At 42.6% G+C, this 14,487-nt stretch overlaps 1 protein-coding gene across 3 annotated transcripts in view; it reads left to right on the top strand.

The window, feature by feature from the left end:
• Positions 1 to 11,056, top strand: part of rnaset2 (ribonuclease T2) — a 34,005-nt gene extending 22,949 nt beyond the window's left edge. For all 3 annotated transcript variants that reach the window (XM_072265602.1, XM_072265601.1, XM_072265603.1), the window contains exons 5-10: positions 1,020 to 1,077; positions 5,129 to 5,193; positions 7,711 to 7,824; positions 8,620 to 8,665; positions 8,764 to 8,838; positions 9,725 to 11,056. In XM_072265602.1, coding sequence (XP_072121703.1) covers positions 1,020 to 1,077; positions 5,129 to 5,193; positions 7,711 to 7,824; positions 8,620 to 8,665; positions 8,764 to 8,838; positions 9,725 to 9,913 — 547 coding nt within the window. In that variant the 3' untranslated portion in view covers positions 9,914 to 11,056. The remainder of the gene's footprint in view (positions 1 to 1,019; positions 1,078 to 5,128; positions 5,194 to 7,710; positions 7,825 to 8,619; positions 8,666 to 8,763; positions 8,839 to 9,724) is intronic.
• Positions 11,057 to 14,487: the final 3,431 nt, after the last annotated feature.

Here is a 14,487-nt window from a genome sequence, read left to right as displayed (position 1 = left end):
ATCACAGCCAAACCTTTACTTCATTGACAACTTCCTGATTTTTCTACTTCTCCCTAACATCCAAAAGAACCTTTTGTTTTCTTGGTATTTGGTTTTCTTTGATAGTCCAAGCTGTGCTAAAGAGCAATATTAATTTCTGCTTTTCAGTCTTTATCTCTGAGCCCCTCTTCTTCTCCCTCCTGTTCTCTCTCTGCTCCTTTCAAACAAAATTTCATTCCTTTCAAACAAAATTTCATTCCTTTCCACTGACGAGGAGCTCACCACTCCGCCTCCACCCCCCCCCCCCCCCCCCATTCTCCCATCTTGTTCTCTTGGGAAGGAAGAAAATGAACTACTGGGATGAGGAACACAGACCCTTCACAGAAAGCCCTTTCGCTGAGACTGAAATGTTAATTTATCCCTCAGAGCGTATATGTTGCCTTTACTTGGTGTTTTTTCATCATCTTGATTTTATTTAGAAACATAGCGCAATGCAGCACAATACATGCCTTTCAGCCCACAATGCTGTACTGAACATGTACTTACTTTAAAAATTACCTAGGGTTACCCATAGCCCTCTGTTTTTCTAATCCCCATGTACCTATCCAGGAGTCTCTTAAAAGACCATAATATCCACCTCCACCACCGTCACCAGCAGCTCATTCCACGCACTCACCACTCTGTGTATTAAAAAAAAAACTTACCCCTGACATCCACTCTGACCCTACTTCCAAGCACCTTAAAACTGTGCCCTCTCGTGTTAGCTAATTCAGCCCTGGGGAAAAGCCTCTGACTATCCACATGATCAAAGCCTCTCATCATCTTGTACACCTCTATCAGGTCACCTCTCACCCTCTGTCGCTCCAAGGAGAAAAGGCCTAGTTCACTCAACCTGTTCTCATAAGGCATGCTCCCCAATCCAGGCAACACCCTTGTAAATCTCCTCTGCACTCTCTCTATAGCTTCCACATCCTACGTTAAAACAATTTCCAAGTGGATAACAGAAAACAAATGCATGTGTTTTTTTTTAATCCAAACAGGCCTAAAAGTAACCAGATGTGCAATAATTCCTGGCATTTCAACATTAAAAATGTGCAGGTGGGTATTCACGGTGGGATTAATAGGTAGGCCCATCGGCTGTTCATTTACGTGTGACAGCGTTTACTTCCTTGGTTCGGTATGATGTGGTCATTGAACTATCAGGAAGGGTTTATTGTTTTGGTTAAAGTACTGTAGATTTAAGAGTTATGTTAAATTTATTTTATATGGTATTCACACGAGCTTGATTAGATTACAGCACTTACTGGGTTTGGAATGGAGCAGGGAACTGTAAAGCTAAAACTTTAAACAGAAATTGCCCCAAGTTATTATTAGTTTTAATATTGGATCTGTAATCTGTGTAGAGATGATGAGGGATGATTTTTACTTGAGTTGATGTTGCATTTATAGTTCAAAGTTTAAAGTAAACTTTATTATCAAAGTACATATATGTCACTATATACAACCCTGAGATTCATTTTCCTGTGGGCATACTCAGCAAATCTATAGAATAGTAATTAAACATGATCAATGCAGAAGACAACAAACTGCAAATGGAAGAATAAATAAATAGCAATAAATAACGAGACAGTGAGATAAAGAGTTCTTAAAGTGAGATCATTGGTTGTGGGAACATCTCAATGGATGGGTAAGTGAGTGTAGTTATGTCGTTTGTTCAAGAGCTTGATGGCTGAGGGGTAGTAACTATTCTTGAATCTGGTGGTGCGAGTCCTTAGGTACTTATACTTTCTACCTGATGGGAGCAGCAAGAAGAGAGCATGGCCTGTTGGTGGGGGTCCCTGATGATAGATGCTGCTTTCCTACAACAGCATGTCATGTAAATGCACTCAATGGTTGTGAGGGCTTTTCCTGTGACGTACTGGGCCGAATCCACTACCTTTAGTAGGATTTTCTGTTCAAAGGCATTGGTGTTCCCACACCGGGCTGTGACGCAGCCAGGGTTATGAGTGGCCTGAACTAGACTCCTGGTCTGATGGACAAAGAATCGGTCTTCCTCTGCTATTTTTTGCGCTCATTTCTGTCCCTGGTGCTTGATGTCACCATCCAAGTGAAACACTGGTGATGAACATGTGACGATGGTCAGGACTAAGATTTACACAAGCAAGTTATTTGGAATTCATTGAAGTGAAACAGATGTGTGGTTCTGCTTTTCTCGATTGGTTTACCTTGGAAGCGACTGGCTTTGGATCGCTGTAAACTCGCGGTCTCTGCTGTTTGTGGTGTATATAAATGACCTGGATGAAAATGTAGATGGCTGGATTAGTCAGTCTGCAGATGATATGAAGACTGGAAATGTTGTTGATCGTGTCAAAGATGGGCAAAGAAGACAATGGGATATAGATCAGTTACAGATATGGACAGAGGAAAGCAGGTGGATTTTAACTCTGCCAAGTGTGAAATGTTGCACCTTGGTAGGTCAAATGCAAAGAGAATGTAAAGGTCTTGCTCTTAACAGTACTGATGTGCAGAGGGCTACTGGAATCCGGGTTCATAGCTCCCCAGAGGTAGGTACACATGTTAATAGGGTGGATTAGTGCGCATACGCCGGGTTGTGCGTGCAGCCTGTTACAGCCGCCCTGACTAGTTTTCTTACTTTTTCCTTCTTACTTTCTTAACTTACGTTATTTGTTGTAATTTTTTTTCACGGTAACACGTTGAAGCTGCACCCTCTCTAACATGCTGGTGGAGAGTTTTATTTGGGTTTTTAGCACTGGAAATAGTTACATTCGGACACGTCTCATTAGCGGGGCAGCAGTATGGTCGCATTGTTTATTCCAGGGACCTGCTGATTGTGCTTATGCCGGCTGGTTTAGCGAACAGAGCGGCGGACACCCCGGCTGAAATCTGGAGGAAAACACACAGAGGATGCAGAGGGGGATCAAAAAGGCGAGGGAAGAAGACTGGGGCAAGACAACAGAGACTTATGGAGAAGAGGAGTTATAAGCCGTGTCGCCCCCTCTCATTATGGGCAGTGTGAGATCGCTGGGTAATAAAATGGATGAATTGACGGCGCTAGCCAGGAGTCAGAGAACATTTCAGGAGTGCAGTGTTATGTGTTTTACTGAAACGTGACTGCACGCGGACATACCCAACCAAAACGCTTCCATGGAGGGCTTCCAGACCGTTTGGGCTGACCGGAAGTGCACTGAGAGCGGTAAGCGTAAAGGAGGGGAGCTTGCTGTTCTGGTAAACAACAGATGGTGCAATCCTGGGCATATTACGATCAAGGAACGTGTTTGTAGCCCGGATATTGAAATTTTTGCTGTTGGACTCCGGCCATATTCCACCGAGATGCAACACTGGGTGTCATGGGAGGTTGTTCCTGCCTGTGGCCATCGAACTTTGCAGCTCCTTCTGTGGAGGGTCAGACACCCTGAGCCAATGGGCTGGTCCTGGACTTATTTCCAGCTGGCATAGTTTGCATATTGTTGTTTGATTGTTTGTGGTTTTGTATTGCTATATTTATCCTCTATTCTTGGTTGGTGCAGCTGTAACGAAACCCAATTTCCTTCGGGATCAATAAAGTATATCTATCTGTCTGTGACTAATGTCTATGTCTATAATGTCTATGACTTATGTCTATGTCTACATCTACGTCTATGCCTATAAGGCGGCATACGGCGTGCTTGCTTTTATTGGTCGAGGCACTGATTTCAGAAGTCAGGATGTAATATTGCAGCTTTATAAAACTCTGGTTAGGCTGTGTCTGAGTATTGCATACTGTTCTGGTGGCCCGATTTTAGGAAGGATGCTGAGGCTTCGGAGAGGGTGAAGAAGAGGTTCACCAAGATGCTGCCTGGATTAGAGGACATGTGATGGACAAACTCTGGTTGTTTTCTCTGGAGTGGCAGAGGCTGAGGGGAGATCTGATCGAGGTTTATAGGATTATGAGAGGCATAGAGAGGAGACAGGGGTGAAATGTCTAATACCGGAAGGCATGCATTTAAGATGAGAGGGGGTAATTTCAAAGGAGTTGTGAGGGGAAAGTTTTTACACGGAGAGTGGTAGGTATCAGGAATGTGTAGAGGCATGAACATTAAAGACTTTTAAGAGACATTCTGATAGACATGAATGAGAGGAAAAATAGAAGGATATGGTCTGTTGGGCTCCTGTACACTGTCCAGTGCTCCCAGTGTGGCCTCCTGTATATCGGTGAGACCCAAGGTAGATTGGGAGACCGCTTCGCCAAGCACCTACACTCCGTCCACCAGAAGAAGCACAATCCCCCAGTGGCCACTCATTTTAATTCCACTTCCCATTCCCGTTCCAATATCTCTATCCATGGCCTCCTCTACAGTCGCAATGAGGCCACACTCAGGTTGGAGGAGTAACATTTTATATTCCATCTGGGTAGCCTCCAACCTGATGGCATAAACATTGCTTTCTCGAACTTCCGGTAATGCCTCCCCCCACTTCAACATTCCCCATTCCCATTTCCCTCTCTCACCTTATCTCCTTGTCTGCCTATCACCTCCCCTGGTGCTCCTCCTCCTTCTCTCTCTTCCATGGCCTTCTGTCCTCTCCTATCCGATTCCCCCCTGTCCAGCCCTGTATCTCCACTTTCAGCAATCAACTTCCGAGCTCTTTACTTCACCCTACCCCGCCACCCCGGTTTCACCTATCACCTTGTGGTTCATCCTCCCCTCCCCTTCCCCCCCACCCCATCTTCTTACTCTGACCCTTCATCTTTTTTTCCAGTCCTGAGGAAGGGTCTCGACCCAAAATGTCAAGTGTACTCTTTTCCATAGACGCTGCCTGGCCTGCTGAGTTCCTCCAGCATTTTGTGTGTGTTGCTCAGATTTCCAGCAACTGCAGATTTTCTCGTGTTTGTGATGACTAATTTAATTGGTTCGGCACACCATTGTGAGCCAAAGGGTCTGTTCCCGTGCTGTGCTGTTCTAAGTTCTACATTAGGAGGTGATTCAAGCCTTGTCTTTCAGACAGTGGCAATCCAGCTTCATGGATTCAGAATGATGAGCTGTTCTAAAGTATAAGATCAGATTAAAATCTCACTGGTTGGACTCTTATTTACGTTGTTGCACTGCATCCCTTGGCAGTTAAAGTGCCTTATGTTTCTGTTTATTTGCAGGATATCTTATCCGACTTGAAGCAGTGGTGGCCTGATTTGATCCATCCCAATAGTACTCAGCTCTGGTAGGTCTTGAGATGATCACCTGGCTTTTAATGCCTCCCATTGTTCACAGCTCCATTGTTCGTGTTGGCAACACAGTCCCGAGGAGGGCTGCACTTTGGAGGTATCGCCTTGCTGATTTCAGTGTCAACAATCCATCTGGATTCCAGTCTACCTGCTTGGACAGGTGTGTGGTGTGTGGAGTTCCATTCAAATAGGGCCCTAAGCATCCCCACACCTGGGAGCCGCTGAAATCAGACTTGAAAACCAGAGCCCAGTCAGCACGATCTGCCGTAGAGTCAGAGTGATCCAGCGTAGCATCAACCCACCAACGGTCGCACATGGATTTACACCTTATTTGCTTCACGTTTCAATCGGCTGGTCTCAGAATTTCCCACCTCCAGTGGGGGTCAATTTACAGTGACCGTTTAACCTACCAACCCACACGTCTTTGTGGCAAAACACACACGATGCTGGAGGAACTCAGCAGGTCAGGTAGCAGCCATTGAGAGAAGTAGACAGCCAACGTTTTGGTTCAAGGTAAAGAGTCTTGGCCTGAGACATCGACAGTCTATCCCTCCAGTCCTGTCGAGTTCCTACAGCAATTTTTGTATTGCTGCAGTTTCCAGTATCTGCAGTCCCTTGTGTTCCCATCTTGGTGATGTGAGCAGGGAAATGTGGAGAACATGCACACTCCACACGAACAGCAATTAATCTTTTACCCATTAAACAGACATCCCCAGTCCCACCAAATTCAACTGCGTAATCTGTTTTAGTAATGGTTTCAACTGCAAGAGGTACAATACTCTTAAATTAACCAAAGTTAAATAAGTGCATAACAAGTAAGGAAGTGATGCAGATGCATCTCTGCTGCCTTCGAGAGATATTCCGACAGCCTGAATGCTATTGAACAGTATGGAAAAGGAAGGTCGTGCTTTTGAATAGGTACCCATGCTGAGGTGGCTTTCTCAGTCAGGGCAGGAATAGGGGTAGGGTTGGGGACAGGAGGATTTTAAATTTAGTGCCCCATACTTGTGAGGGGCACTTAGAAGGGTTCCTGCACCCAACTCACAACTGCAGGACAAGTTGTAGGTTAATTGCCCTTAGTGTGTGGGTGAGTGGTAGAATTTGGGGTTGATTTGATGGGAACATGGGTAGAATGGCATGGGATTAGTATAAATAGTTGCTGATGGTTGGGTAGGAATTCAGTTTCTAATGGAACAGTCATTGGTGTAAAATGGTAACTCAGTTTCTACCTGCACAGATGCTGCTCAACCTGAGTATTTGTAGCAATCTCAGTTTTTAAATACTTAAAATTTCTACCTCCCCACATGGTTGAAGAGTACAATGGGAAAACTACTGCCAGGAGCTCGATATTTATGCCTAGTTACATTAATAATGTCCTTAACACAAAACTTCAAGATGCTACAGAAATATAATTAAAGGTTAGGAGATGGGTGGACAAGGTCATATTAGGCTAAGTGACTAACAAAAATGCATAAATTTATTATGATTTGTAATCAGTTAAAAAAGTCCGAATAAACAATCTTTCCGGAGAAAGGATAAGATTTTCTGCCTCAAAGTTGCTTGATTTTTAAGGGAGTCGAGGGATTTGTGGTTAGTGCAGGAAAATGACACTGAGGTGAAAGATCAAGTTTAACCTTATTTGAATGACACCAGGCACAAAGGGGTTGAATGGCTGCCCACTCCAAGTTTTCATCTTTTGAAGTGGAAGTGGTTATTAGGAGTGATTGGAATCCAGAAAAAGGAGCACGTTTTGAGGAATTGTAGCATGGTAGTGTAGTGGGTGGGATGGTACCGTAGGGGGTGGCACGGTAGTGTAGCAGTTAACATAACACTTTACAGCACCAGCTGTAAGAACGGGATTCAAATCCCACTTCTGTCTGTAAGGAGTTTGTACTTTCTTCCAGTGACCGCGTGGATTTCCTCTGGGTGCTCTGGTTTCCTCCCACAGTCCAAAGAAATATGAATTAGGTTTAGTAAATTTATTATTTATTTAGAGATACAGCACAGAATAGGCCCTTCTGGCCCTTCGAGCCACACTACCCAGCAACCCCTGATCTAACCCTCGCCTAATCACGGGACAATTTACAGTGACCAATTAATCTACTAACCAGACATACAGACCCCTTACTGATGATGTCGGAATGGAACTCTGATGCCCTGGGCTGTAATAGCGTCGTGCTAACCGCTAGGCTACTATGGCACCCTTACGGGCACGCTGTGGTGATGCTGAAAGCATGACGATGCTTGTGACCTTTCCCCAGCACATCGTGGACTATGTTGGATGTTGACACAAAGCATTGTGTTTCACTGTCTGTTTCGATGTACTGTACAAGCGACCGAGTAGCACTGATCTTAAAAAGGGGAACCGTGCAATCAGATATTTGTATAAGATGAGTAAGTGTGAGAAAACCTTTCATCACCATGAAGTAAAACCCAGCCTGAAAAGATGGAATTAACAGGGATGGTCATCTGTCTGTGGAATCAGCCTGACATTTTGGGTGTCACTTTCTCAGGAAACACGAGTGGCAGAAACATGGAACCTGCGCAGCGACACTGGAGTCCCTGAACTCCCAGAATAAGTACTTCAGTAAGGCCCTGGAACTGTTCAAAACTCTGGACCTGAACAGGTAATTAGTCTCCTGCTGGTAGCACATCCTCCTCATCTCACCCTGTTCCATTGGGGTGGGGGTAATCTAACAATGTTTTTACTCCTTATTCCAAGTATTCCTTGATTCAGTATTCCGCAGTGAGAGGGGCCTTAATGATTGTGAGGTCCGTGTAAAACAGACTGATGTGCTGGGACAGGTTGATGTTAAGAGGATGTGCTAGAACATTTGAAAAACAAAGGTCAGCCTGTATTGTTCTGTAATGTACTACGTTCTATGTTCAAAGGCATTCTATTTGAGGCGTATACCAGGAGCCCTACTGCTACCGTTGTTTGTATTTAATTTATGCTTTTAAAAATTCCCAAATCAAAGCATTCATGTCTACCTTAACCCATTTCTTTATCGACACTAACATTCCTTTTGCTTTTGATTATACCCGAGCTCTGTGATAAACCTTCTTCTACATAGGAGATCATACAGCCCCATCATTCAATGCTGGTTCTCAGTGCAAATAAATCTATATTCTACTTATCCCCTGTAACCTTTCAACTTCACCCTGATCTGACACAAACCAACAGAGAGGACTATTTATGGTAAGCAGAGATCCATAGAGGATGAACATGGAGAACTCCACGGAGATCGGGATTCAGCCTGGGTCACTGGCGCTGTGGGGTAGCAGCACCAACATGCCAGCCTCACCTTTGCCTGTTGTGCTCTGTCCATCTCTGATCAATTCCTGTCTTCTGTAATCTGATATTTATTTCAATTCAGGATTATAATTTCCAGTGATTAATTTATCTTTGAAACTTTATTTAGTGTACTTGAGAAGTCTAATATATTGCCATCGTCCAAGTATTATACGGTAAGTCCTCACTACTGTTTCAAACTTAAGCACCTTGTTTTCCTACGATGCTGCAAATCACGATGCTGTAACTGATACTGTAAAATTCCCAATTTTAGATGGAGGTCATAGAAGATGCCCTTGTGAGGGTGTATGGGGTAACACCAAAGATTCAGTGCATGTTTCCATCCCAGGTAATACAAATGTACATTCCTGTATCCTTGTGATTTATACAGTTCTGAACAAAACCTGGTTTGGAAAAAGTCATAATTAAACCAAGCTTTCAATTTAAAACATTGTACTTTTCATACTTCTATCGTGCTACTGTTTAAAACAGAATACCTAGATGGAGTGAACATGAAGAGGATGTTTCTCACAGTGGGGGAGCCTAGGATCACAGAGCACAGTATCAGAATAGACAGACCTCCCTTTAGAACAGAGTTGAGGAGGAATTTCTTTTGCAAGGGGGAGGTGAATCTGTGAAATCCATTGCCACACCCAGCTGTGGAGGCCAAGTCATTGGATATATTTACAGAGGAGGTTGATAGATTCTCGATTAGTAACGGCATCAAAAGTTATGGGGAGAAGGGAGGAGAGTGGGTTTGAGAGGGATAATAAATCAGCCTTAATGGAATGGTGGAGCAGACACAATGGACCAAATGGCCTAATTCTTCTCCTGTGTCTTATAGTCTAATACAAGTTTGCATTTACACCTTGTCCGCCCAGAATAAGAATATATATTATACACAATAAAACCAGTTTTGTGTTGAGAGGTTATTCTTGTACCAGAAGCAATAGGTCACTTCTGTTCATAGGATTGCCTAGAGATTATACTGGAATCATTAGTATACAGCAAACATTAATCTCTCCATATCTGGGAATTAAGGTTAAACAGTGATTTACACTCTTAACGACTTAGACCTGTAAATTCTTGTTTAAAAAAAATGACTAGAAATGATAAAAGTTCTGACTTTAAAAATGCTTCACTATAGTGAATTTCTTATGCCTATGGAAGATATGAGCTTGTAATTCAATAGTTTAACTTTGTTTTCTTTTGTCACTCTACTTCCCCAACCACAGGGAGTGTCAGTCCAAACACTGGGCCAGATTGAATTCTGTTTCACCAAAGAATTTCAGTTGCTGAATTGTACAAAGGCTGCACCCAGTCCACTTGTCTCCGAGGAGGAACAACAGAATACCTATTCACAATTTGGTATATGTGACCCTAACACGCAAATCAGTTATCCTCCTATAGAACACTTGCATTGAATATATGTAGGAAAATGCCAAGTTTAGTGCCAGTAATGTGCGTCTGGTCACTGGAGGAAATACTACAGTGTATTTAATATACTACTAAGTATATTAAAGTTTGGCACAGCTCTTAGCTTGACTACACTGTCAAATTTTAACTAGTTGGTCAGTGTCTTCAAATAAAAGCATTCAGCATTTAATACTGTTTTCAAAGATTTTAAGAGATTGTAGCTTAATGTTAATACTGCCAACATAGCTTTTCACCCATGTTTGCTTTATTGTCTAGCTGGTTTATTACACAAGTTCCAGTTTATTTTGTCATGACTTTTGTTGTTTTGGACATGATGTGTTGAATCATTTGGATGTCACCATGTGTTGTTGAAACACTAGTAAGGTCACAACCAGGTCTATGTACCTAATTCTGCTCACAGTATTTTAGGTGGGGAATGAAGTGCTGGTGATGTGGTAAAGGGGAATTACTAGACTGGTTTCATCGAAGAGTGACAATGGAAAATTGAGGTTGTTCTTGAAGTAGATTTACACATTATTGGAGGTATACTGAGTAAATAAGTAATAACAGTTCCCATTGCTGAAAGCCAGCAGCCAGAGATTTAAAGTGGAGAACCAAAGTTGGGAGGGAATGTGAGGAACAACTTGCTTAGTGAGTACTTACTGCAGAGATAGCTCTGATTCATTAGGAGAAAGCTCTTGGTTTAGCTTTTTCACAATTGGTGGGTTGTGGAGCCTTCGACAGCCATTGACAGATGACAGAACTTCCATTATAAGGAGAGGTCTCTAACTGTTGGTCAAGTTTTCTTTTGTTTTGGAAGAAAAGAAACATTAGATTGCAGAATGTTTCCTCCTGATTGTTCATGCACAATACTTACTTCAGTCTCTCTGACTGCATTGACCTCTGATCAGTGGTGTAGGGTTTTTACTCTTTGATGTTTGAACTCAAGATTTACTGCTATTTAAGATTTTCCGCTGAATGATTAAACCAATCCCAAAGCCAAGAGGAGGTTGTGAGAAATGCTGTGTCAGCAAATGTCACTAACGCAGTTTCTAGCTTTTGATAATTCTGATGCATTTTTGTTTTTGAATAACATTTTATAAAATGCTCAAAAATGTAAATGAGTAAATAATTAAAAAGTTACAATCAAACTTTAATTTGAGATTATTTTGAAGTGATCATTAATAAGGAATGGTTTCACAATCCCTCAGTCCAGCACTCATCCTCAGGCACAAGAACGTGCCTCTTAATCCAAGAGTCCAATGCACAATATTTAAAAATGGACAGTCAGACACAGTGAGTTGAGGAAAGATTTTCACCTAAAGTGTGGTTCTGCACAATCAGTTTACCAACTAGTAAAATATCCTTTCATCTTTACCACCTTTCTTGCTATTTTAGAGATCCGTAGACACATACTGATGATCCCTATACTTCTCCACCCTTCAATAAACCTAGCCTTATGCATGTGCCTTCCCCCAAGGGATAGCAAAGACAATAGTCTGGCAGTTGTATAAATTAGTTGGACTTAAGGGGAGAAAAAAGGCAGAAAGTTCTCACTTTGGGAAAGGGCAATTTTACTAAGGCATAAGGTGATGAAAACGAAGCAGCTAAGGTGCGTTGCTAAGCTGTCCATAAGATGTTTCCCAGGCTTTTAACAGAGAGGGTGTGTGAGCATTACTTTCTAATCCTCTCCATATAATGGTAGGATTTGCTAAGTGTTTTATTTTAAAAAGGAGATAGGGTTGGACCAAGTATGACGGGTGTTGGTATATACATTAAAAATGCATGAGGAGCAGTTTTAGTCATTTAGAATGGTACATATTATTCAGGGTGTCCTTTTTTCCATACCCTCTCCCAAACAATTTTCTTTCACTTTCTCCAGATTGAATTCCATTTCTCATTTTCTTGGCCACTTCTCTGATGCAGTTAATTTCCTTCCCCACAATCAGCCACAATGCCAATTTTTGCATTAAATAATTATCACTTTGTCCAAAATTCCAATCAAGTTAGCTGACAGGACTGTCCCTCAAATCACCGATGAATGTTCTTGCATGATGTGCGTCTTTACAAATGATAATGAAAGCTGCTCTGCCAGAAGTATCCAGTACTGCGGGCTGGGCTGTCCCATCTTCACTTGTTCTGTCCTTCCCCCTCCCACCCTTTAAAACAATATAACTTTAGCACTAGTCCAGGGCTATGCTCACAATTGAAGAGGATTAGAAAATAATGCTCAAACCGTGTAATTCTATCCTGGTGGACACTGAGCTGACAACCAAACTGCTTTAAAAACTGTCAAACTCACTTCCTCATTTTAATCCAATATGTTGCATCGACCTCCACTGATGTGTTTGCTAAACACCGCATCCAGGACAACTCTCTAGTGCTCACCCCTACATATTGCACCTTAGTAAACTTGTCCCCTTCATAAACTGAGAACTTCTGACGATGGATGCGGGATATAATTTGCTTATGTCACCACCACCAGAATGCCTCCCCACTGCTAGACTCTTTCACAATCCTTTTTTTTTGGAATGAACTGATCTTCAATCCCTAGTATTACATCCAGAAGTGCCCCTTGTCTTATTGGAGCATGCTATGTATTTCCTAAGATGTCTTCCTGAATGCATTAAGTTTTCTGTCTGTTATCTTTCACACGGTACAATATCAGTTAATATCAGAAAAGTCAAACCTCTTTTTATTGTTGCCTATTTTTCAGCAATGTGTGCCTGGCCATTTGCTATCTAATCTCCCAACTGTTCAGAGATAATTGCACAAGTTCAATCCATTTGATTAAGGCTCATTTGATAATTCTAATATTTTAACCTTCCTCACAGCTATAATTTACTGTTAACTGAACTCTGAATGACAAACAGCATTGCTGGGCTGTTATTCCTGCTCCTTAAGCAATGTCCCGTCAACAACAGAAATATTACAGGTACAGGTTTCCCCCGCCATCCGAAGGTAGAGCGTTCCTATGAAACGGTTCATAAGCCGAAATGTCGTAAAGCGAAGAAGCAATTACCATTTATTTATATGGGAAAATTTTGTGAGCGTTCGCAGACCCAAAAATAACTAACCAAATCATGCCAAATAACACATAAAACCTAAAATAACAGTAACATATAGTAAAAGCAGGAATAATATGATAAATACACAGCCTATATAAAGTAGAAATACTTTTCCACGATCATTGCCGGCACTGTTCGCCAAAGCGAAAATCTCATGCAAGCGCTCTCGGCAGAAAATCTCACGCAAGCGCTGTTGGCAAAAACACGCTCTCCAGTAACCTTTAAACTATGAAGCTGCTAAATCATACCAATTAACATGTAAAAATACACAGCCTATATAAAGTAGAAATAATGTACAGTGTAGTATCACTTACCGGAATTGGTTCAGCGCCGAGCACACTGATGATGGTGTGTTAGACTGAGTCATCGCAGGTTGGGTGGTGTAGTGGCCCCCACCCTCCAGGCTGCCGACCGATACATTGCCACGAAGCATGCGAGGGTCCAGCAGTAGCCGGAAGGCACACAGCACACCTTTAAGAAAAAAGCCGAAATAAACAAGCTAATTAATTACGTGCCACCTGGCACGTAATTGTTGACCCAGTTCAGTGCCGATTGCATCGCCTCTGATCTGGGCCGACGTTTATGTGTCGGGTGACACCTAATTAATTAGCATGTTTATTTTGGCTTTTTTCTTAAAGATGTGCTGTGTGCCTCCCAGCTACCACTGCATTCTCCGCGAATCGGTATCTGTCCGTGGCCCGGGGGTTGGGGTGGTGGGACACTGGGGTGTCATCTCATCTTCATCTGTTTCCATTAGAGCAGGCAGCTCATCTTCTCCTATGACTGCCCGCCTCGATGTCGAAGGTCGAGGTTCGTCGTCTGCTGTGGCTGATGTGGAAGGCTTGCTTGACTGCTGAGCCTCGTGCATTTTTCTATCGTACAGCTCTTTGTAAGCACTCAAACCATCCTGCAAATATCCCCTAAACCTACGTACCCTTTCAAAATTAAAGTCATACTTTATCATTGCAGCGAAAATCTCATGCAGTTGCTTCACGTTCATTTCGCCAGTGCATTTGGTTTCGATTGTTACCCTTTCCTCTTCCAATTGCATCAGCTCTTCATCTATCAGTTCTTGGTTATGGGATGCCAAAACCTCTTCAACATCATCTTCATCAACTTCCACAAGCCAAACTCACTTTGTCCTTACTTCATTCACCACGATCAAAACGCTTAATTATGTCTAGTTTTACGCTAAGTGTAACACCCTTACGAGCTCTTTCAGGCTTTTCCAATACCTCAGAACTCATCTTGGAAACAGCTGCTCACAGGCACGTGTTAAAGCAATGCTGGCTAGAATGCAGTTCCCACGGGAGAGCGGCTGCTCGGGGCACGCACTGCCTTTTATCGCGCGCTGATTTTTCTCGTAACAGTGAAAACACCTTCTGTTAGCGAAAACAGGGTACTACTGTAGGTCTTTCATAACAGTGAGGTTTCGTAAAGCGAACATTCGAAAAGCGGGGGACACCTGTACATGAATCAGGAGTGGAAAATCAAGTACAGTATTTTACTTGGTC

Source organism: Mobula birostris, chromosome 8, assembly GCF_030028105.1.
Source record: "Mobula birostris isolate sMobBir1 chromosome 8, sMobBir1.hap1, whole genome shotgun sequence".
Lineage (NCBI taxonomy): Eukaryota > Metazoa > Chordata > Chondrichthyes > Myliobatiformes > Myliobatidae > Mobula > Mobula birostris.
The sequence above is the reverse complement of the archived record's forward strand: the minus strand, read 5'-3'. Positions and strand labels throughout refer to the sequence as shown.